A 22442-nucleotide genomic window follows, 5' to 3' on the forward strand; every position below is an offset into this window, starting at 1 on the left:
AAGAATCTGTGGAATGAAGCGGTTCTAGCAGCGGTATACCTGACGAACAGAAGTCCAACCACCGCGGTATCTGATTGGAAGACTCCTGCGGAAATGTGGACTGGTCACAAGCCGGACGTTAGTAAACTACGTGTGTTCGGCTGTAAAGCATTTGCTTGGGTGTCCACGGCACAGAGGAAGAAACTGGATCCGAAAAGCAAGCCTGCTGTGATGATCGGCTATGCACCGAACGCCTACCGCCTGTGGAACAAAGAGAAGAAGCAGTTATTCCTAGCCAGAGATGTCAAGTTCGATGAAAACAGTTTTCCGTTTGCCACCCAGATCCGTGACGAAACTCCTTTGGTTGTTGCTCCGTACGAGTTCGAGGATCAAGATGAGGAAGACGTGCAAACCCCTGAACAGTCCGTTCAACCCGATGAGCCGCTGGTGGCTCAACATGACGACATCCTGACTGATGATGAAGAAGGCGAGGTTGAAGACGACTGTTCGGATTTGCGACTAACACTACGCGGTGAAACTGAGGGGTTTGAAAACGGTCACTTGACTTTTTATTGCTCGCCTGTTATTTTGTAAGAATAACACGGTAGATGCGTTCGATTTGAAGCTATATTTTTGACTGACTTGTTTGATTTCTGGCTATCTTATATCAGTATCAGAGAGAGTGTGTATAGAACCGAAGGAACACGATTTCAATAGGCCTTTTGGCTCATCTGCGTTACCTACTCTAGCTGATAAGGTTGATAAGCAACGAAAGTGTTGCATTGGAGAAAAAGAGACAAATCTATTCTAGCTGAATAATTGCAATAGGGTTCACTATCCAACTAATTCTTCAACAACGACGGTGTTGAAGAAACCGGAGCGCTCCCTTCGCAACTAGACCGTGGTTCAAACCTCGAAATGGAAACAACGAGGCGCAGCGAACGGGAGCGCAGACTCCCCGGTAAGTTGAAAGAATTTCTGGTTGGAAAAATTTTCACTGCCGCGCAATCCCATTCTGCAGATGTTCCCCATAACGTTTCCGATGTACTATTTGACGGTTCCGTTGGACGAGATGAGGCCGAGCGTTCGATCTTCGATATCCCGGAGGCGTACAAGGAGATCGCTGGACGAGCCGACGAAGCTCTTTGGCAGCAAGCGGTCCGTGAGGAACTGCAGTCGCTAGCGGACAACCATGCTTGGCGATTGGTGAGATGCCCTGCTGGTGTGGTTCCGCTCAAATCGAAATGGGTCTTCCGAATCAAGCCGGACGAGCATGGCGAACCGATCCGTTACAAGGCGCGCTTGGTGGCGAAGGGATTCCAACAGAAGCCCGGAGTCGACTACAACGAAACATATTCCCCCGTAGCAAAGTTAGCCACGATACGAACCGTTCTTGCTGTAGCAACCCACCGAAGGATGCACGTTCACCAACTCGATGTGAAGACCGCATTCCTCTACGGTGAGCTTGAAGAAGACGTCTACATGGCCATACCCGAAGGAGTTGCAGCACCGCCGAACTTCGTTTGCAAGCTGGATCGATTGCTGTACGGACTCAAGCAAAGCCCCCGCTGTTGGAACAACAAGCTAAACGACCTTCTACTGGATTTCGGCTTTACCCGTTCCCGGCATGATTACTGTCTATATACCAGGATCGACGATCGAGGGGGGGTATACATAATCATCTACGTGGACGATTTGCTCATTGCTGGCGATCGACTGGACCTGGTGAAGGAGATCAAGCGTGCTCTTTCCAAGAAGCTCCAGATGACGGATTGCGGCGTGGTTAATCATTTCCTTGGAATGAAGATCCGATACGACCGCGCCACCGGATGCATGTACCTGGCGCAAGAAGCTGCTGTGGACCGTGTGCTGACGAAGTTCGGCATGCAAGACTGTAACCATGTCAAAACCCCAATGGAGAAAGGCTGTTTCCTGCCACCACAAGCTGCGAATCCTGTGTCGCATCCATACCGTCAATTGCTGGGCAGCCTGATGTATACGATGCTGTGTGTTCGACCGGACATATGCTACGCTGTTGGATACCTAGGGCGCTTCCAAGTTCAACCTGATGAGGCCCACTGGCAAGCCCTGAAGAGAGTGGTCCGTTACGTGAAGGGAACGAAGAACTTGAAGCTCCAGTACAAGCAAAACGACGACGCCGAGGCACTTGTCGGGTACGCAGACGCTGACTGGGCATCGGATGCTGAGGATAGGAAATCCGTTAGTGGCTTCGTCTTTAAGGTCTTTGGGAACACCGTGTCTTGGGCAAGCCGCAAGCAACAAACCGTTGCACTGTCGTCGTGTGAAGCCGAGTATGCAGCTTTAAGTGCCGCGGCCTCCGAAGGGCTGTGGCTGCACGGAATCCTTGAAGACCTGAAGCAAGTTCGACCGGACACGGCATTCAAGGTGTACGAAGACAACCGTGGGTGCATTGCAATGGCCACAAACACCGAAAGCAAGCGTGTCAAGCACATCGATGTAAAGCACCATTTTTTGCGCGACCATGTGGCACAAGGAAGACTTCAAATCGAAGCAATTGATACAGCAAACCAAATAGCGGACACGTTCACCAAGCCCCTGGAACCTGGACGTTTCCGCGAACTGAGGACCCTCCTAGGACTGACCGATTCAGGGGGGGTGTTGGAGTAAATCGGTAACGCAGTGTGCTGATCACCTCCTTGGAGACCGAACGTCACCCCTAGCAACCTAAGTTTTCTTAAATAAACAACGGTGAAAAACTTTTCATTCCTGTTCAAGACTCCACTCAAGCTAGTCGTTAAATAAAATCCATTCTACTTTTAAACTTTGCTGTTCCGGTTCTTTCTAACAATCAAGAAAAATGAATTGAATAGAGCAGTGCTTTCAAGTGGACCCTACACGATTACTTTTATTGACAATAATCGTATTGTCACTACATTCGATATTGACGTCAATATATCGGATTGACAATATTTCTGAATTCACATCATCAATATTATTGTCAATAATTCCCCTTCGCGTCAATATATTGATGCGTGTGGGGTTTGCTTCACACTCAGCCAAAGCAGTCAATAATTTTACGCTCTAAACATCGCCTTCAATAAAGCCAACTTCAAAAATGTCATTAACAGAAACAGCGATATCAATCCCAACAATCAAATCAACACTATACAAAGCCATCAGCTTCAATAATAATCAAATCCAACACGCATATCAGGTTCAACATCACTTACCTTACCAATCAGGCTAAGGCCTTGTTATCTTCTGCTGTCCGAAGAAGTCGTCTCCACTCTACTCGATCCATGGCCACAGTTCGCCAGCCTCGTAGTCTGCGAAGGGTCCGCAGGTCGCCTTCTACTTGGTCGAGCCACCTTGCCCGCTGAGCGCCTCCTCTTCTTGTTCCTGTTGGGTCGCTTTTGAGACCAGAGCTAGGTATTCCGTTCTTTCCAGGTTGTCCAACTCACCATTTTCTAGCCTACTTACTTCACTGCTATGCAACTAACCATATTATCCACTTATTTATACTTAAATTCCAACTAAACTTACTACAGCGAGAAACCATACTCTGATTTAAAACATATTTTAAATTTGTCAACCACACTTTCACAAACGTATCTCGATGGGTTTAGAATAAGGGTTCTATTCCCACTTTCATTTCAAAATTTGGCCGACCCTATTCTGAGAAAATCAGTCATGAATATTAAGTGTGAATTTCGGAAAATGTTGTAACTTTAAGAGAAGTCAATTCTTTTGACGTAGGACTACTATATGGGGGTACACTTTGTGAAAACCTAAAATGGAACATGTAACAAAATTATGAAAGATTTTGAACGTTAATAACTCAGCTGCCCCTGAACCAATTTCAATAATTTTATCACCAATCGATCAGAAATATTCCTACGCTTCTGTTAAAGTTAAGACTTGAGCAAATGTCACTATTGAAAATTGCACGAATGTACAACTGTTCCTATGATAATTAAAATTATCACCGATTGACTGCGAAAAGCGATTTCCCTAACACAGATTTCAAAGTTGAATTCCATCCGGTCTCACCAAACGATGTTTATTCAATCACCGTGTCATGAGTGGTGGTGTTCTCCAGCGCACAACTGAACCCCAATAAAACAAATACCATATCCGAATGATAACCCAAATTATTGATCCATTCCACAAATGGTGTGGCTGATCCCAAACACGTCGTTAAGCAAAATAACCATACAAATTTCATTAGGGAAGATTCCCCCAAGCAGCTAGCTATCAATGCTGGCCTCAACCGTTGATCGGATTCAGTTCCAATCACCGTGTGTGGTGGTCAAGGTCATCATCAGGTAGGGTAATGCTTCCTCCGGTTGGGCGTGCCTTGAATTCCTAAAAAAATATCGAGAGAAATCATTGTTTACAAAAGCTTTTACGCCTAATTCCAGCTCTATCGAGATATGTTTAAATCTAACATACCATGTATGAACTTTAAGGCAACATTGGGGGTGCAATTTAAAAAAAAAAACAAGGTCGGTCGCGGCATGAAAATGCTCCGATTTTGATCCAGAGATGATGGATTTTAATTCTTAATACGCCAATCGATAGGAATTTTTTCTACGAATCTGTTAAAATTAAGACTTTATCATTTTCCAAAATGTCACTATTGGACGAATGTGCAACTGTTGCTATGATAATTGAAATAATCACCGATTGCCTACGAAAAGCGATTTCCCTAACACAGATTTCAAAGTTGAATTCCTTCCGGTCTCTCCAATCGATGTTTATTATAAATCATCGCGTAGTGAGTGGTGTTGTTATCCAATACACAACGAAAGGCTGCCTACAAGCAGCGAGCTGCAGCCCACATGACCATCCATAGAAGGAGGAAGAAGCCGCACAGCTATTGATTGGAATCAGTAGCTCTTCGTGAGTCGCTGTGGGCCATCTATGTCAAGCGCGTCGTAGTAAAGAGTATAAACAGAGAGAACCCCGCTCAAATTCCGAAAAACACAAGCTCCTGCTGCAATTAACAAATAAGATTTATTATATAAGACCACGTAGTCCTACGTCACCGTTACGTACAACCCCATAGGGCTGTCCCTTGTAGTTTTTAAATGACCTACCTATAAATATCGAAAATCGGTCCCTCAAACTTATGATCGGGAGTGTATGCTTCTCATTACCATAAAGGTATCCCTTTGGATGTACACCCCATCCTTTACTATTTACTTTATTTCATACGAAAATGTTAAAGTTCGCTTACACCAAAAACTTGTCCATTCGACGGCATGAATACGGAAAAACTTTACTTACACCGATAAATGGATATTTTGCATTCTGAGCTGTACTTCTTCGGGATATGGTATAACAACTCATGATCATTTTCCCTCCTTTTGAACATGAGCCGTTCTTTCATATTCCGTTGAAGAACAGATAATAATAAAAAGCAGCAAAATTCTATAAAGGCAATAAAATGCATTTTTTTTTCGTTTATGCAGCCGGCGTTGTACCAAATGGATGGGGTAGAGCCTTTTTGAACAACTAACAATCTGAGGACTTTCTTTCGGAAATCAGAGTCACCACAGCTAGTATTTAAAGTTACCATAATTGATTTACATTTACCATGGATCCTGTCTGTAAACTTCTGTGTCACCCGTATTAACATCTTCAGTGCGTTTTGGTGTGCCTCTTCAGACCGCTGCTGTCGGCAAACTTCGCCGGACAGGCACTGCACTTATAGGGCTTCTCGCCGCTGTGCACTCTCCGGTGGATGATCAGCTTACCGGACGAATAGAAGCCTTTGTCGCATTCCATACAGCGAAAGGGTCGTTCGTTGCTGTGCGACCGATAGTGAACCGTCCTGGAGTAGTGCGTCCGGAAACGCTTCGGACATTCGGAACATGTATAAGGCCGCTCGCCCGTGTGGTACCGTATGTGATTTTTCAGGTTACCACTTTCGGCAAATCCTAAAACCCTCAAGTCCTTTTAGAAATCCTATAAAACTAACTAGCTACTCAAAACCACCTTACCTTTCCCACAATGTGGACAGACAAACGGCTTCGCACCGACGTGTGTCCTCTCGTGAGCCGTCAGATTGCCGCGCTGGTGGAACCGCATGTCGCAGTACTGGCATTTGTATCGTTTCACCGCCGAGTGGATCCGTATGTGACTACGCAGCCCGACCTTATCCTTGAAAGTGCTCTGACAGTGCGGACACTTGTACGGTTTCGTTTCGGACATGTGTGCCGTTTCGTGTGCGAATTTTTCAGTCAAAGCGGTAAACTCCTGGAAGCAGTACTCGCACATGAGATTGTGCACCGTCGGTAGAGTGGCCAGCGCTCCCGGTGCACTCTGTTCGCCATCGTCGGTCGATTCTGCCGCCTGATGGCAAGCCTTCATGTGTCGGTTCAGAAGGTTTATCTTGTTAAACGCCTTACTGCACACATCGCATTGGATCAACTGCTCTTCCTGCATGACTTCGACATTCGACTCGACGATGGCTTCCTCCGCTAATTGAATGCACGCCGGTTTGATATCTTCGATACCAGTCGGCTCATCCGGTTCTGCGGGCAGATCTTTCGCTTCGTCAACATCGTCTTCCTCTTGCATTTCCGTGTCAATGTCCTCTTCCTCGTCCTCCTCCTCTGGCTCCGACACATCGGATCTGATTTCCAAGTGTTCCTCGAGAATGTCGGCCTCAGTCATGGTAGTGGAAATTTCAGCATTTGGAATCAGCTTGGATTTTGGTGGGTTTGAGTCATCAGGTTGAGAAGGTTGAGAAGCCTCTGCTTTTGGACTTTGGTGAGCTTCTTCGATGGGACAGGATCGGGTCGTCGAGGGGCGACTAATTCGAAGGATATTGTTTTGAATGCATTTCTGTTTGAAGATATGTGCTGCCTTCAGGTCGTCGTAGCACGGAATGCACAAATGGTCCGCATCTTCGACCTATCAAAAATCCGAAACTATTATGAAGCGAAAATTAACTTGAGCAATTATGGTGCTTTACCTCGATTCCGGTAACGGAAGTAAACATTTGATCCAACCCGTTGGGATGATGGTAGATGGCCACCATACCGGAGCCACGAGTCCGACATGCCACACAAGAGGCGTTCATTAGAACGTGTGGTCTGCAGTGCTAATCTGCAACCTTTTAGGCCGCACTGTTCAAGCTTATTGAAATAAATAATTGTGTTGACAAACTTTAAAATGATGATGCAGTTGTTTACAAACTTTTGAGAACTGACAACGACGAAGATCAAACGAATCGAACACACAAAATAATATTCAGCAGCATGTACACGTCGATAGTTCAGGATTGGGCGACTTGAGCAATCTTGATGTTTTGGATCGATTTTTTGTTTGAGGTTAAAATTTGTTAAAATTCTTTACGAACGATCTTTTCGATCTTTAAAGAAACAAATCAGGCATAACATTTGATAACGGCACAAAAGCATTTGCAAACAAACTTTCTAAGGCCCTTTACACGCGATCCAAAGTACGCCCACGCAAACCAACAACATCATCGGATAGGGGCAACTATCACCTTTCCGAAAGTGGTATTGGTTTGCGTGGGCGTACTTTGGTTCACGTGTAAAGGGCCTTAGAAAGTTTGTTTACAAATGCTTTTGTGCCGTTATCAAATGTTATGCCTGAAATGAATGCCATTTTTGCAATGTGCATCGAAAGCCCAATTTCCTTTCACACCAAACAACTTGGTAAATCAGTGCTAACATTTGAAAACGGCGCAAAAGCCATTTGTAAACAAATGGTTTGTGGGCCCTTTACTCGCTACCCGAAGAACGCCCACGCAAACCAACAGCATCGTCAGGAAGGGGAAAATTTCCCCTACCCGATGTTGCTGTTGTGTCGCGTGGGTGTACTTCAAGTAGTGAGTAAAGGGCCCACAAACCATTTGTTTACAAATGGCTTTTGTGCCGTTTTCAAATGTTAGCACTGAAATTGAATGATCAAAATCAACATCAGCGCTCCTAATGTTTTCTGGCTTTTCATGAACGGTAATGGCGACATGCACGGGTTTAAAAAATAAAATTTGAGATTTATCTGTGCCTTTTGTATATGTGAGTCCAATGAATATTATGAGTCTTCCTGGATGGAAATTTGCTATGAAGTATGTGTACGTCGACTTGAGTGGAGGAAATCATTGTTGTTGACACATAGCAAATTTTCGGATTCGGATAAACGCAACCACGAATTTTCGGCCAAGACCCTCCATAGATTCCCTAAAACCGAGTTGGATTTCCCAGCAGCGCACATCCTAATGGCTATTCGAAGCAGTACACCATCAGTAGCAGTAAATACAAAAAAGCAGGGCAATCGGTACTGTGCTGGAAATGAGAAAACAGCTGACAGACTAATGTGCGAATGTTAAATGGTCAAATCAAAACATTCGATCAGAGTGGCTCATCGAAATGTTTTGATTTGACTATTTAACATTCGCACATTAGAACCTTTTGATATGCATTTTAGATGGGACATGTTCAGAAGTTTAACTCTTTTGGAAAATGTTGGTGGCCCTGAAAAGGGCCGATGGTAGTACAGGCTTAAAGCCTTTGGAAGATGATTATGAGGTGTAGGCAGCTGGATCAGCAAATCGGACCGGACAATCCCATATTCGCAAGAGTCTCGGCCCGTCTGCTGCTGGACAGGGGTTGAACTGGTGTCTGCGACAGGTTGGAAGGCCGTAGAATATCAGTTTCCATCCAGCTAAAGCTCCTTCCCTTTTAGTTTTTCTCGTTAAACGCCTTCTCTCAACAAATTTGTAAATCTTATCCTTTAGCAGGAAGGCACTTAACACTTCGGCGAATTTATGATCCTGTGACTTTGGCGTGAGAGGTATGGATTCTAAAGGCCGGCACACAATGCATACGTTTTCGGGTTTTTTTTTTACAGATAATACATGGGCTAACTGTCAAAAAATCTGAAAACGTATCTATTGTGCGCCGGCCTTAACGACTACGCCGGGGTCGCCCCCGAATTGGACTTTTAGGCATCTCAAGAAAATAGTGTAATTTCATGTTTTTGGTGGTCCTTCGAAAATGTCGAACAGCAGAATTGCAACGAGCAAGTGTAACCCAAGAACCAAAAGCGGTGCGATGCTTGTTTTCATTGGCGTTGACGGCACCGCCGAAAAATCGTCTCTTCTAGCAAAGATTGACAGTTTCTTATACGAATTTTCAGTGGAGTGAAAAGATAGTACGAAGTCCGCCATGTTTCACGCACAGTCTGACGTTTGCTTATGGATTTTACCATTGGAGTGAAGAGCTACAGAGTCGCCGTCAACGCCAATTGCTATGACGATGACTTAATTAAAGGGGCTTAGAACGAGGCTTAGAAGCAAAGGGGTGAATAAAAAAAAAGGAAGTAAATTCTCTTCATCGGTTTCCTCTTTTGATGACCATAACTTCACTAACCTATTTAGCACTATTTCTGCTATGCTCTTCTATCATCCAGAACAACAAACGTATCAATGAATGTGTTTGCTGTCGAGTTATTAACGAAACAGAAAGTCGATGAAGAGAATGGATCAAAATCACTTGCACCCCTCCTTCCAAGTTTGGATACAAGATTACAACTCTGGAGAGCAGTTTGTGTGGTCGTTGAGAGCGTGTGGTTCTGAATATGGTGAGGAGTGTGCAAAATGTTCCGTATTCACATACGCCCGAAGATCAGAGGCGAATGCCACTTCGACTTGTTTCGTCTACTAACGACTCTCTGATGACAGTGTTGGGGAAGCAGCAATGCTTCATCAACATGTTTCGTCTAGAAACGATTATCTGATGACAGTGTTGGGGAAGCAGCATATGCATGTACGTAATTGGTGGATTTGTTAGTTATTTCGACGCTTTTGGACAATGCTTGACATTTACCACATTTTCAATAGTTTCTTGTTGAAAATCAACAGTGGAAAGCATTGGTATCGATGCGTAAACATATTTCTGATCGATTGGTGATCAAATTATTGAAATTGGTCCAGGAGCAGCTGAGTTATTAACGTTCAAAATCTTTCATAATTTCGTTACATGTCTTATTTTTGGTTTTCACAAAGTGTACCCCCATATAAAAATCACAGACGTAGTCTTACGTCAAAAAAAACAAAGCTTTTAACTGTGATGCTTTCTTCTAAAATTGCGAAATAAAGAAAAACGGATGACACCGTACCCTCCACTACTATTGCTACTACACTGTGAGTTGTGTTTCGGTTAGAACAGATTGAAACTGAACCAGTCTAGTTTCGCTAGTCTGGAGCAAAGAAGAATGGTTCAAGTTGACTTTTATTAAGCTGTAGTTGGGGCATGGTGGCTTTCAATGACTGTTGCTCCACCGAGAATATGATTATTCCGGTGGTACTGATAATGACGGTAGCTGAAGACACCTGCAACGACGACTGGGTAGTATAGTGGTGAGAAGCAACATCGGCAAACAAAACCGCACCGGGAATCGCTATTGGAAGCACTTTTTGAATGCATCCAACTACTCCTCGGTGACACCGCTGAAGCAACCAGCCTTTAGCAGCAGGAACACGTTCAAGTGTCTCCATTTTCAAATCCTTCAATGTATGCAACTTAAGCGCTTCGTTCCGCTTTTTCTCAACCAGTTGGGATATGTCCTTGGCCATCTCAAACCGTGCATCAATGTTGATCTCGGCAGCCAATTCAGATCCCCGAAAGAGCTTTTTTAGTCCCCGATCGATCGTCAATTTAGTTACAATAAATCTTGCCATCCCAAATTTTGTAGAACCGATAGAAAAATCTTATACTTTCTGTTTCATTTTCTCACGCGCATAAATCATCGCCATGCAAATTCCTATGGCTATTCAAATCGAGATTTAAATTTAATTTCGCACCTGTTGTCTCCAATGAAACAGACAATATCTGATTTTGTAAAAATCACTTCAATCGACGATCTGTATAGCAAATGCTAGCTCACTCACGCTACCTAGCAACGCATTATTTCTTTGTATTTTAAAGGAATAAATGTTTTCAATTCGATGCCTCGACAAATTTTAACTTGAGGTGTAAAACTACACTTACTGAATTTAAGAAACATTGCGTTTCACACGTTAAGGCTGGTTTTCGAACAGTTACTAATAAATTTCTTTTTATGAATTGACAAATTATGTATCTTGACGATGTTTTGTATGAAAAACTGTCATAACGATTTTTTAATAATTATTTTAGCACTGCAAAATCTATTTTGTTCGCCACGATGGTGATGATGGATTTTTAATATTTGATTTAGTAGTAGTAGTTATAAAACAAAAGTAATTTTGAGAAGTTTACAAAGGTTTGAGCCTCGTGCACGTATCACGGATATAGAGGTCTGAATTTAACATTGGATGAAAAAAAATGAACATAGAAGCTTATTTGGAAGGTGTTTTGAATTAGTAAAGTCTTCTGGCTGAATACCGGGGGCCCGTGAGCATTCCTGACATTGCTGAAAATTATGATAGCATCAGATTGTGGGGTTGCTAGTGTAATAGGATGCTTTGTTGATTATTCAAGAACTCTTAAACGCTGGCAATGCTTGTGAATATTTGGGGTAGACAAAAGGATGAACAAAGGTGAACGCCTAGCTGTGACTGAACTGAAATTGATGAGATAATTTATATCTGTAAATGTAACCAGTTCGTTTCCTTTGCTAATCTGGTTAAGATGTCATACTCTCGGTCATACTTAAGTATTATCTTAAATATAAATCGTCCGACTCAAACCTTTGTAGGGGTGAGGGTCGATTTGAATATAGTTACGCATGAAATATTCAGGCACGGACACACTCGAGTCTCATGATCGTTTAAGCAGAGTCTCTAATTGGCGTTGACGAGTGTGTTGATTTTGTTTGCGGTTTTACGTAAGAAAGTGAAGGAGAGAAGGTTTTTTTTTTTGCTTTTTTCTAACACGTAAATTAGAAACACCGTTGGAGTAAAGATAGTCTCCCGGCTCTGAGACAATCGTCAACGACGATTTCTAGAAACGTCACAATTTTTTTCCAATCTGCTCTCGGTTTGTTCGCTAAGATCCTCTCTTCGTTCTCTCTCTCTTTAACTTCATTCGCTGTCAAGTTGTCTTTCCAGAAAGTCGCGTGGTTCTCGTTTCTCCGGTTTTCGCTCGGAAAAATCGTCCGCTGCCGTGTAAAAGTCTTGTGCAAAAATCAAAGCCTCGTGCGTTTGTGGCTGCTATCATCCTCAAAACACTTTTTTGTGTTCATAGAATAATCTCAAAACCCTGCTAAAAAAATGGTAGGTTTGGTTTCTCTATTTGCTACATTCTGGGCTTTGTCAGGAGGATGATGAAATTCAGTAATTCAAAGTTGATTTTCCTATTTTGATTCTTATTAAATTTTTGCTTTCTGATAAAAGAATCTGCATGATTGAAAATTCTCTTTAAACTTTCTGAAAGTTTTCTGAACTTCCCAACCCGAATCGTGCATGATTACATAATGACACCGGTTCATGTTTCTTCACAATGTTCTGACATCTTTCTCGAAGCATCCTCTTGGTAACAACACAGAGAGCATACGAGTGTTGAGGTTATGGTCTGCCTGCTAACTAATCAACATTTTTTATCTCGTTTATCGTTACCGCAGGCCTCAAAGCGTCTGATTCCCCTGTTGGACCGCGTCTTGGTGATGCGAGCGGAAGCCCTCACTAAAACCAAGGGCGGTATTGTTCTGCCCGAGAAGGCCCAGTCAAAGGTGCTGGAGGGCACGATCGTTGCTGTCGGACCAGGAGCCCGTAATGCCAAGACCGGACAGCACGTCCCATTGGCGGTGAACGTCGGCGAGAAGGTCCTGCTGCCCGAGTACGGTGGCACCAAGGTCGATCTGGGCGATACCAAAGAGTACCATCTGTTCCGCGAGGCGGACATTCTTGCCAAAATCGAATAATACAAAGAGTACAGAGGCGCTCATCAAAAGAAGAGGCCGAATATCATCCGCATTCGGCATCCGACGAGGAAGGGAGAACTGGTCGAGGTACGACTTTAGTTTCTGTAACTTAGGGCTTAAGACAAGCGAGGGAGGGGTTCTTTTGTTTTCAAAAGAAGGACATATTTTAACTTAAGATGAGGATTAATCGTTCCGTGTGATTTGAGATTTGAGTGAGTCAGTGGTCCCCCGCGGAACACGAAGCATTTGCATTTAGGTCGATCAACTTTTGGCGACGTGTTTCCGTACTGGTTTTCGATAAGTTTCGGTTGTGTGGACCACCAAAGTTTGCCACATTGGAAGTAAATTTTGCTGCTCCTTCCATGATTGAAGCTTTTCCTCTTCTCTGGGGACGACCTGGAGGTTCCTGCTCTCTCTCTGTGTTGAGGTATCGTTTATACTTGCTAGGTTACTGATACGGGTGGGAGAGGGATTTCCCGTCTCGAAGACGGGCGCTGGGGGAAGATTGCACGAACGAGCGGCGAGAGGAGTTTGAAGCGAGTGAACTGACGTTATTCCTAGACATTAAGAAGTACGATTCTAGTAGTTTATTTTCTGTTGAATAAAAAATAAAATGCTAACTAAAACGAACAGAATGGAACGTTTTGTGAGGAATATCCGAAAGCCAAATGATGGATCTATCGAAGCAAGATTGAACAATCCATCTAGGCATTACCAATGAGAATAACTCAGATCAAGAGTCACTGTTACTCAGTTGTATGAGAAATTTATAAAAACTGCAGGAACTCAGCACTGAGTTCCTGCAGTTAAAAAAAATCTCCATACCTCTGAGTAGAAGTGACTCTGACTCTGAGTTATTCTGATTCCAAATCTTCGAGCATTTTTGGAAAGCTATGGAAATCTTTGAAATTAAGCGCTGGCCAGACTAAGCATGTTATAACGATTGTCAAATAATTGCAACACATAAACCAATATTAAGATATGCTATAGCATGTTATAACTCTGTTGTCTGAACGTACTATTACCCTGTTACAATATATGCATATTACATTTTTTTTAAATACAATGTTTACTAAGAATCCTGTCCGAGGTTATAAAGAGAATTTTTACAGTCAACCGAACGCCGTCGTCCGGGTGCACATACAACATGGTGTACATCATGCTTCCCAACAGCTCTCTGTATCGTTCCTTCGTCGCTGGAGCCTTTTTTTTTCATCGGATGACCATTCCGAATCGCTGCAGGATCTTCATTAATTGGGCTTCTTGCGAAAGTTGAAGCGTCCCTTCCTCTCGGTTGTAAATCAGCTTCATGCACACCTCGCCGCAGTCGGTCATCTTGAACACGACAGAGAGTTCCTTTTTGAGCCGCATGATCGAAGTCAGCTTGCTTCCAGCGATCAATAGGGTGTCGACGTAAATGATGATGATCAGCTCGTCCCCTGGTGTGCATCTCGTATACAAGAATCCCATCTTGAGCAACTGTCCATTCAGCCGCTCCTTCCAGCAGCGGAGAGTCTGCTTTAATCCGAACAGGTACTGTTGCGTGAACAAACAAGATTTATTTCCGATTTTATAACCCGTTTCAGAATGGTGAGGGAGGGTTAAAAAATTCCTTTAATGACAAATTCAATACAAGAATTCATTAGGTTTAAGTGGATGTCCTAATTGTAAGTGCCATATCTTTTAATTTAGATTTAGGCTTTAGGAATAAGGATAATTAATTGTAAACAGCTTCAATGCATGATCATAGTTGATAGTTATACATATTACTCACGTTTAGTATCTTTTTAGCCTTCGCAACTTGTTCAGCTATTCGTACTGCTAGTAGGAGGCCTTTGCCTACAATGTTCAAATTTAGGTTAGTTTTTCACACTATTTTCACATTACAAATTTACCTGTTATATTAGAGTACAATTATCCGGAATTTCTTGCTAACGAATCACTTTCTTTTTAACTATAAGTATTACTAGTTTTAAAATCAAAAAATTAGAATTGTAATAATTTCAATGAAAAAAACTAGCCAGAAAATCTCACCGTGACTTTTGTTCACTTTTTCTTCTGTTTTCTTTTTTACTTACGGTTGGGCGCTTCGTCATTGACGATGACAGTTGATGACATCTTTAAGTCGGATGCAAGGTTGCTAAATAGAAGGAGGTTCGTCACACTCCGCAGGGGTGTAACAGGTACTGTAGCTTGCACGCTATGCCTTGATCAGCTTCTACGCCGTCCGGTACCACCATATAGATGTCTTTCTTCAGGTCACCATGAAGGAACGCCGTCTTGACGTCCATCTGGTGGAACAGGAATCGACGGAAGCGTATAGGTTTCTTCATAATCGATACCCTGACGCTGAAGGTACCCTTTCACCACCAAACGAGCCTTGTGCGCACTTCCACGCCGTTGTCGTCCTGCTGCACATGCGACACCCATGTCGGCTGGAGCGGCTTGACAACGTTGTAGCTTCCATACTCGGTTCGTCTCCAACGAATCCAGTTCCTCACGAATATCGTTGCAACAGTTGGGGACATCTGTAATGCATGGACCGGCAGAAACAGCTCCGTAACCAGTAAAGAAATTGAGAAACTTACCGGGGAGCTTGCGCTCCCGTTTAGGGGCTGTTCATTAACTATGTAGACAGTTTTTTGTGATTCTTGACACCTCCCCCCCTCCCATGCGTAGACAATCATCCATACATTTTTTTAATTTGTATGGTCCGTGGATGATTGCCAGGATAGCCTCGCAATCTGTCCTTCCTTGCAGGATATCGGCGTCGTGGGCTCTGCTTGTGTCTCTTCTAGTCCGGAGAAGTTCTAGGTCGATAAGTTGACAACGGTAACTGGGTAATCGAAACGGATCATTCCAAGGCAATCTACGCAACGCAAAACGAAGAAAGCGACGTTGAACAGATTGAATTCTCTCGGCACTGTTGTTGTAGTTTGGGTTCCGAACCGCTGAACAATACTCAAGCGTCGATCGAACAAGCGAACAATAGAGAGATTTTAGACAGTAGATATCAGTGAAGTTTTTAGCTATCCTAAAAATGAATTCTAAAGTTCTTGAAAGCTGCGAATCCAAGATCACACCCAAGTCTTTCATCTGATTCACGCGTTCGATTGTCGAGCCAAGCAGGTCATAGCTAAATATTATCGGTTGTTGTTTTCGTGAGAACGTAATAGCGGAGCATTTGGCTGGGTTCACTATCATTCTGTTGAAACTGCACCAACTAGCGAATACATTCAGCTGACGTTGAAGAAAGTGACAGTCAGCAATGGAGCAGATTCGTAGGAAGATTTTGAGGTCATCTGCATATGATAACCGAGGAGCTTCGATGACCAGATGCACGTCGGTGAAGTACAGTATAAAAATCAACGGTCCCATGTGGCTTCCCTGAGCTATACCTGATGTGGCGAAGAAGCTAGCTGATCTGCAATCTCCTATGGCAACCTTTAGTTGCCGACCGGTAGGATATGATCGATACCAACTCAGAAGATTACCGCATACACCGAGCCTGTCGAGTTTAGCATTCGCAATAGCATGGTTCAACTTGTCGAATGCTGCGGATAGGTCTGAATAAATAACGTCCGTTTGAACCCTATCCGACATGCTTTCGGTTATATACGATGTGAGACACAGCAGATTGGTGGTTGTAGAGCGGCCGACAGTAAACTCATGTTGATCAGCACTCAAATACAACTACTTGCAATGGGACAGCAACGGTTCCATAATCACTAGCTCGAATAGCTTCGAAACGGCACTTAACGATGTTTCCTTCCTTTTTTGTGGACGGGAAACCTGTGCGCAAATTTCCAGCAAGATGGAAATATGCCACTGGAGAGAGACATTCGGAACAGGCGAAGAAGCGGAATTAACAAGCTAGCAATATGTCTCTTCAAAAATACAGATGGAACTCTATCAGGTCCAGGATTGCAGGATGACTTGAGCAGAGTCGCGGCCTTAGAAATCATCTCAGCATTAACATCAATTGCACCCAGCGTTTGATCATTTACTGGAATGTTCCTGGCAGCTAGCTTAATATGGTCGTCAGTTAGTATCTCATTAGTGAATACACTGGCAAACTTTTCGGAAAAAAGATGGCATATATCCTAAACGGTGGCAGCAACTTCTCCGTTGAATTCCATAGACGATGGGAGGCCGGATTCCCTGCGTTGCTCGTTCACGTAGTTCCAAAAGGATTTCGGGTGTAGCTTAAGTTTGCGTTGGATGCCTCATAGGAAACTTGAAAAGCATTCACGACTGACTCGCTGGTACATGTGATTCAGCCTCACATAATGTAGTTTCAGAGGAAGCGTGCGATACTTCGTAAATCTTCTCAATGCTGCTCTCTTGATTGACTTCAACCTACGTAGCTCTCTCGTCTGCCAGGGAGGGTGAGACACTTTGCTAGACAATACATCTATGATGCTACGGTGGTCAGCTTTACGGAAGTCATAAGAAACCGTAACAGGATAGTCGTCGAAATCAGTTCACAAGGAGCCGAGGAAATTAATGGAGCCCTGTCCTGTGTGCTCACGAAGCAGAGATCCAAACTACGATCATTTTCGTTAACTACATGGTTAATTTGTGATAGCGTCGCTGCGCTGTAGTTGTCGAGAAGGCTAATAGCTCCTGCGTGATATGTAGAGCTCTGTATCTGGATTCAGAAATCCGCTATGAGATGGACTCCACGAAACGCCTGGCAGATTGAAGTCACCAAAAATGAATATCTCATCAACTGGAGTGGCACTTTTCGATAACTTTGAAAACTGACCGACAGTGATTATCGATGAGTTCATTGTCGCGGACTCGATCAGGTGGAATGTACAGAGCGCATGATGGCTGTCCAAACCTGCTCCACATAGTTCCATGAATCGTTCTCGATGGCCTTTGCCTCCAACCCTCCACGGACAGCTACAAGGACACCTCCACCAGTAGATTTACGGCTGTTGTTAGGATTACGATCGCAACGAAAGACCTCGTAGTCAGGACCGAAGACTTGACTGGAAAGCGTTCGATAATCGAGGGTGGTTTATTGGTAAGCGTGATTGCCTCTCACCCCCAAAAGGCCTGGGTTTAATCCCATGTCGGCATAAAATCTCTGATCACGCCTTTCTCCGTTAGTTCTCGGTCTATAACTTGATGGGTCGAAAGGTAGGGTCCAGGTGTGGGAGCTGCCTCCCTGGCCTCGGTAGCATTGGTGCTCAGTACGGAAAACAAGATCGACGGAAAACAAATCAAGAAAAAAGGGAGGTTTTGGTGGTGTCTACAGTCTCGTCAGTTGCGTCGTGATCTTGATCAGCATCCGGTTCGATTTCCTCGGGACGGTTGGGTGTGCCATCCTCAGCGTCATGATCACCTTCCCCCTCTTACTTGGAAGGCAAATACACGACCAGGGGTGGATTCCTTCTTCTCGGGACACTTCTGGTACGGAAAGCAGAAAGGGTTGAGGCATTGCTTCCCTTGCACACAAGCGTTGCAGAAGCTCAGCTTGCCCCCACGAAATTCAGCACCAGTCACCAGGTTGTTCGATGCCATCGCCTTCATTCCTTGCTTGGCGTGACTCATTATACTAGTCGAACTGAGTCGAATGGTATATGACACTTGGTCCTCCGGCCCTCGGATCAAAAGTCCGATGGTATGTATGTATACCCTATACCCTTCTTTGTAAAAACCTTTATTTTGCCACATAAGCCATATTTTCGTTTATGGGCAGTGTAGGCCATTCTCGGGCTGTGAACCAACACAGTCCCGCCTATCGCCGTCTTAGTTCAACATAGTCGTCTCGGCCCTGTAGTTGGTGGTGGAAGGGGGTCTTCATGCTTACATAGGCAAGTACCTCTGTGATTTAAGTTTATCGTTGCGTGATGAGTTCTCCCTCACTTACCTTATTTACCAATCAGGCTAAGGCCTTGTTGTCCTCTGCTGTCCGAAGAAGTCGTCTCCACTCTATTCGATCCTTGGCCACAGTTCGTTAGCCTCGTAGTCTGCGAAGGGTCCGCAGGTCACCTTCTACTTGGTCGATCCACCTTGCTCGATGCGCGCCTCTTCTTCTTGTTCCTGTTGGGTCGCTTGATGAGTTCTCCCATACTCAGGTTATTCTGACCCCGGTCCAAAGCGAATTTTCAGTGACGCCCTCTGAAAATCCTCTAAATCAGTCACGCCTATTGCAGCCAGCGTTCATCCAAGTCGTCCTGAGTTTAGATGTGGATTGAGGGTCTCCCAGCTTGCTATATTAGGCAAGTACACACTTAATAGCGAACTTTCACTGCCTGATGATGATCATAATTCCAGTGCCTTCAACTCACCTCAAACATCTGCCAGTCGGGAACATGGAGCCATCACAGTCAACTGCACTCCGGGAGGCATTCTTTCCGTCTGCCCTGAGGAAGCCCCTATTCCGCTCATCGCAGTCAAGCCCCTCCTGCCAGCGACCAGCAGTCGTCCCGGCCCTGCGTTCGAGATGGGAGAAGGAGTCTTCCACATTCCTGTTATTGGCAAGTAAAGGGTGTCCACGATGAAATTGCCACACACAAAATTGATTCGCAAAATTCGAGTTTTCATCCGATTGCCATCAAATTTTCAGGGATTGAGAAATAACTATTAAACTTCATTTTACCATTTTACTCGTATTTTATTTACAGTCCATACGCAAATGCCCGCACCTTGGCCTTAACCCCGGCCATAAGATTCTGCACAACCTGTGAATCAACCGTTTTTTGCATGTAAACCCATACTTTCTTCAGTTCCTCGACTGTCTTCACTACCTTAGGTCGTTTAAGAAGGTGCTGCTTCATAATCGCCTAGTACTTCTCGATGGGGCGGAGCTCCGGAGTGTTGGGAGGGTTGAACATTTTCGGCACGAAATTGACCTTATTGTCCGCATACCACTTCAGCACGTCCTTGGAGTAGTGGCATGAGGCCAAATCCGGCCAGAAGATTGTTGGGACGTTGTGGGCCTTCAGGAGAGGAAGCAGCCGCTTCTGGAGGCACTCTTTTATGTACACCTGTCCGTTCATCGTGTCCTGGGTCACGAAAGGTGCACTCCGCTTCCCGCACGTGCAGATGACTTGCCAAACCAGGAATTTCTTCGCAAATTTGGACATCTTCTGAGTGCGGACATGCTCCGGAACGCTGAACTTATCCTTGGCCGTGAAAAACAGGTTGCCGGGGATCTGTTTGAAGTCGGCCTTCACATATGTTTCGTCGTCCATGATGCAGCATTCAACTTTCGTCAGCATGTTGAGGTACAACTTCCTGGCACGGGTTTTGGCGGACTTGTTCTGCTTCTCGTCGCGATTAGGGGCCTTTTGTACCTTGAACGTTCGAAGCCCAGCCTTAGTTTTGGCCTTCTGGACAAAACTTCGGCTTAGGTGCAGCTTCTTAGCCACATCCCTAACGGAGGCGTTCGGATTTCGGTTGAAGGCCCCAACTACGCGGTTGTGATTTTTGGTGTTGTACGGAATACTTTTTCCTTCACTTCTGGGCTTCCGATCGGTGGTCAACCGTTCCTCGAACCACTTAATCACTCGCGACACCGTGGAATTCGCGATTCCCAACGTTTTAGCGATGGAACGATGCGAGAGATCCTTGTTCTCGTGATGAATGCGCAAGATTTTATCACGCACGAGCTGTTCTTTTGACTCCATTTCCGCGAGTTTTGATCACAGGATGTATTATCGCCTGAAAGTATCTTGGCTTCCAGCGACCCTACTCGAACATCCTTCCTCCGTCAAGTGACATCTACCAGCTCCCAAATGCAGCTACACGCTGAACCTTTCATTGTTCCCGAACAGCGGAGGTCGAACATAACGATTTACTACCAGAACGTTGGCGGTATGAACGGCCTCGTGGAAGATTATCATCTGGCCGTCATGGATCACTGTTACAACATTTTAGTTTTGACCGAAACATGGCTCAATTATCGAACCATTTCAAACTATGTCTTTGGTGCTGCCTACGAAATATTTCGCTGCGATCGAAACACGAATAATAGTAGGAAAACTACTGGGGGAGGTGTCCTTATCGCAGTTAATTCCAAGCTGAAAGCAGAAGTTATCGAGGACGATTCCTGGAACACGGTTGAACTAGTGTGGGTGGCTATTCAACTTGGTGATCTTCAATCGCTTCTCTGTGCAGTTTACCTCCATCCAGATCGAACCCGTGACTTGGAGCTTATTGACGCACATTGTCGATCCGTCTTGGTCGCTTCAGACCAAGCAGGCCCTTCCGACGAAGTTATTATTCTTGGCGATTTTAACCTACCGGACATTGCATGGACTTCAACCCATAGTGGTTTCTTTTGTCCTGATCACGAGCGTTCATCTTTCCACGTAGGAACCATCCAGCTCCTGGACAGTTATAGTACCGCAATTTTGTCACAAATCAATGGCCTGTTAAATGAAAATAACCGCACCCTGGATCTCTGCTTTGTGAGTGCTCGTGATACAGCTCCTTTCCTCTCCCCGGCACCCGAACCTTTAGTCAAGGAAGTGCATCATCAGCCTGCTTTAGTTTCACCAGCACTCCAAACGCTGTGTCATATGACTTCCGTAGAGCTGACCATCGCAGTATTGTCCATGTGCTGTCTAACCTTAATTGGGAGCATATTCTAGATCCTGCAGACGTCAACATTGCTGCACAAACCTTTTCTCACGTCTTGGCATATGTCATTAAACAGGCACGTTTCCAAAAAGATCATCCATATTGACTCTCGCGTCCCGTGAATGACGAAAGATCTTCGCTCGTTGAAAAGAACTAAGAAGACTGCTCTCAGAAGATTTACTAAATTCCGCACACTGCCGCTGAAATGCTACTGTGTCAGACTCAACCACGAGTATAAGCGGTTAAGTCGTCTAGGTTTTCAACGCTATCAAAGGAGGATTCAACGGCGGCTAAAATTACACCCGAAATCCTTCTGGAACTTCGTAAATGAGCAACGCAGGGAAGTCGGCTCACCCTCTTCCATGATTTTGACGTAGGACTACGTCTTTGATTTCTATATGGGGGTACACTTTGTGAAAACCGAAAATGGAACATGTAACAAATTAAGAAAGATTTTGAACGGTAATAACTCAGCTGCCCCTGGTCCAATTTCAATAATGTTATCACCAATCGATCAGAAATATGACTACGCATCGATAACAATGTTCCGAATGTTGATTTTTAACAAGAAGCTATTGAAAAACTGGCAAATGTCCAGCATTGTCCAAAAGTGTCGAATTAACTAACAAATCCACCAATTACCTACATGCAAATGCTGCTTCCCCAGCACAGTCGTCAGAGAGTAGTAAGTAGACGAAACAAGTTGAAGTGGCATTCGCCTCCGATCCTCGGGTGCGTGCGAATAGGGAGGATGGAATTGCGTTATATTTTGCACACTCATCGCCACAATTCAGAACCAAACGCAAATTCGACAGTGAGCATTCATAAGGGCGTATACGCGATGATCGATTCTCTTCATCGATTTTCTCTTTTCTTAATAACTCGCTAGATTTAACGTTTGTCGGTGCGTTTGTTGTTGCTTTTGAAAGCCAATACAACCTATTACAACTCTACATTGAACAAATTCTACAAAATTGTTTCGCTTAGCTGTAGCAATGCAAAGA

The 22442-nt window shown here is 44.3% G+C and overlaps 2 protein-coding genes across 2 annotated transcripts; one reads left to right on the forward strand and one right to left on the reverse strand.

Annotated features, from left to right (window-relative positions):
• Positions 1 to 5460: 5460 nt before the first annotated feature.
• LOC135710097 (zinc finger protein 391-like) lies at positions 5461 to 7137 on the reverse strand. The gene is made up of 3 exons (XM_065232574.1): positions 6944 to 7137; positions 5967 to 6882; positions 5461 to 5903 (listed from the first exon to the last, which is right to left on the reverse strand). Exons 1-3 carry the CDS (start codon positions 7049 to 7051, stop codon positions 5605 to 5607), a joined length of 1323 nt encoding a protein of 440 aa, XP_065088646.1. The 5' UTR covers positions 7052 to 7137; the 3' UTR covers positions 5461 to 5604.
• A 4883-nt stretch (positions 7138 to 12020) lies between these two features.
• LOC135710112 (10 kDa heat shock protein, mitochondrial) lies at positions 12021 to 13455 on the forward strand. Its single transcript, XM_065232598.1, has 2 exons — positions 12021 to 12193; positions 12541 to 13455. Exons 1-2 carry the CDS (start codon positions 12191 to 12193, stop codon positions 12838 to 12840), a joined length of 303 nt encoding a protein of 100 aa, XP_065088670.1. The 5' UTR covers positions 12021 to 12190; the 3' UTR covers positions 12841 to 13455.
• Positions 13456 to 22442: the final 8987 nt, after the last annotated feature.

The sequence above is a fragment of the Ochlerotatus camptorhynchus genome, unplaced genomic scaffold (assembly GCF_037179485.1).
Source record: "Ochlerotatus camptorhynchus isolate MF236.1 unplaced genomic scaffold, CSIRO-AGI_Acam_v1.1 ptg000370l, whole genome shotgun sequence".
Lineage (NCBI taxonomy): Eukaryota > Metazoa > Arthropoda > Insecta > Diptera > Culicidae > Ochlerotatus > Ochlerotatus camptorhynchus.

Excerpts from the sequence above, each read along its gene's own strand:
- LOC135710097 (XM_065232574.1), bottom strand. The coding sequence starts at position 7,051 with ATGAACGCCTCTTGTGTGGCATGTCGGACTCGTGGCTCCGGTATGGTG. Across the intron at positions 6,883-6,943 it reads CTTCCGTTACCGGAATCGAG|GTCGAAGATGCGGACCATTT; the intron begins GTAAAGCACCAT and ends GATTTTTGATAG. Across the intron at positions 5,904-5,966 it reads CTGTCCACATTGTGGGAAAG|GATTTGCCGAAAGTGGTAAC; the intron begins GTAAGGTGGTTT and ends TGAGGGTTTTAG.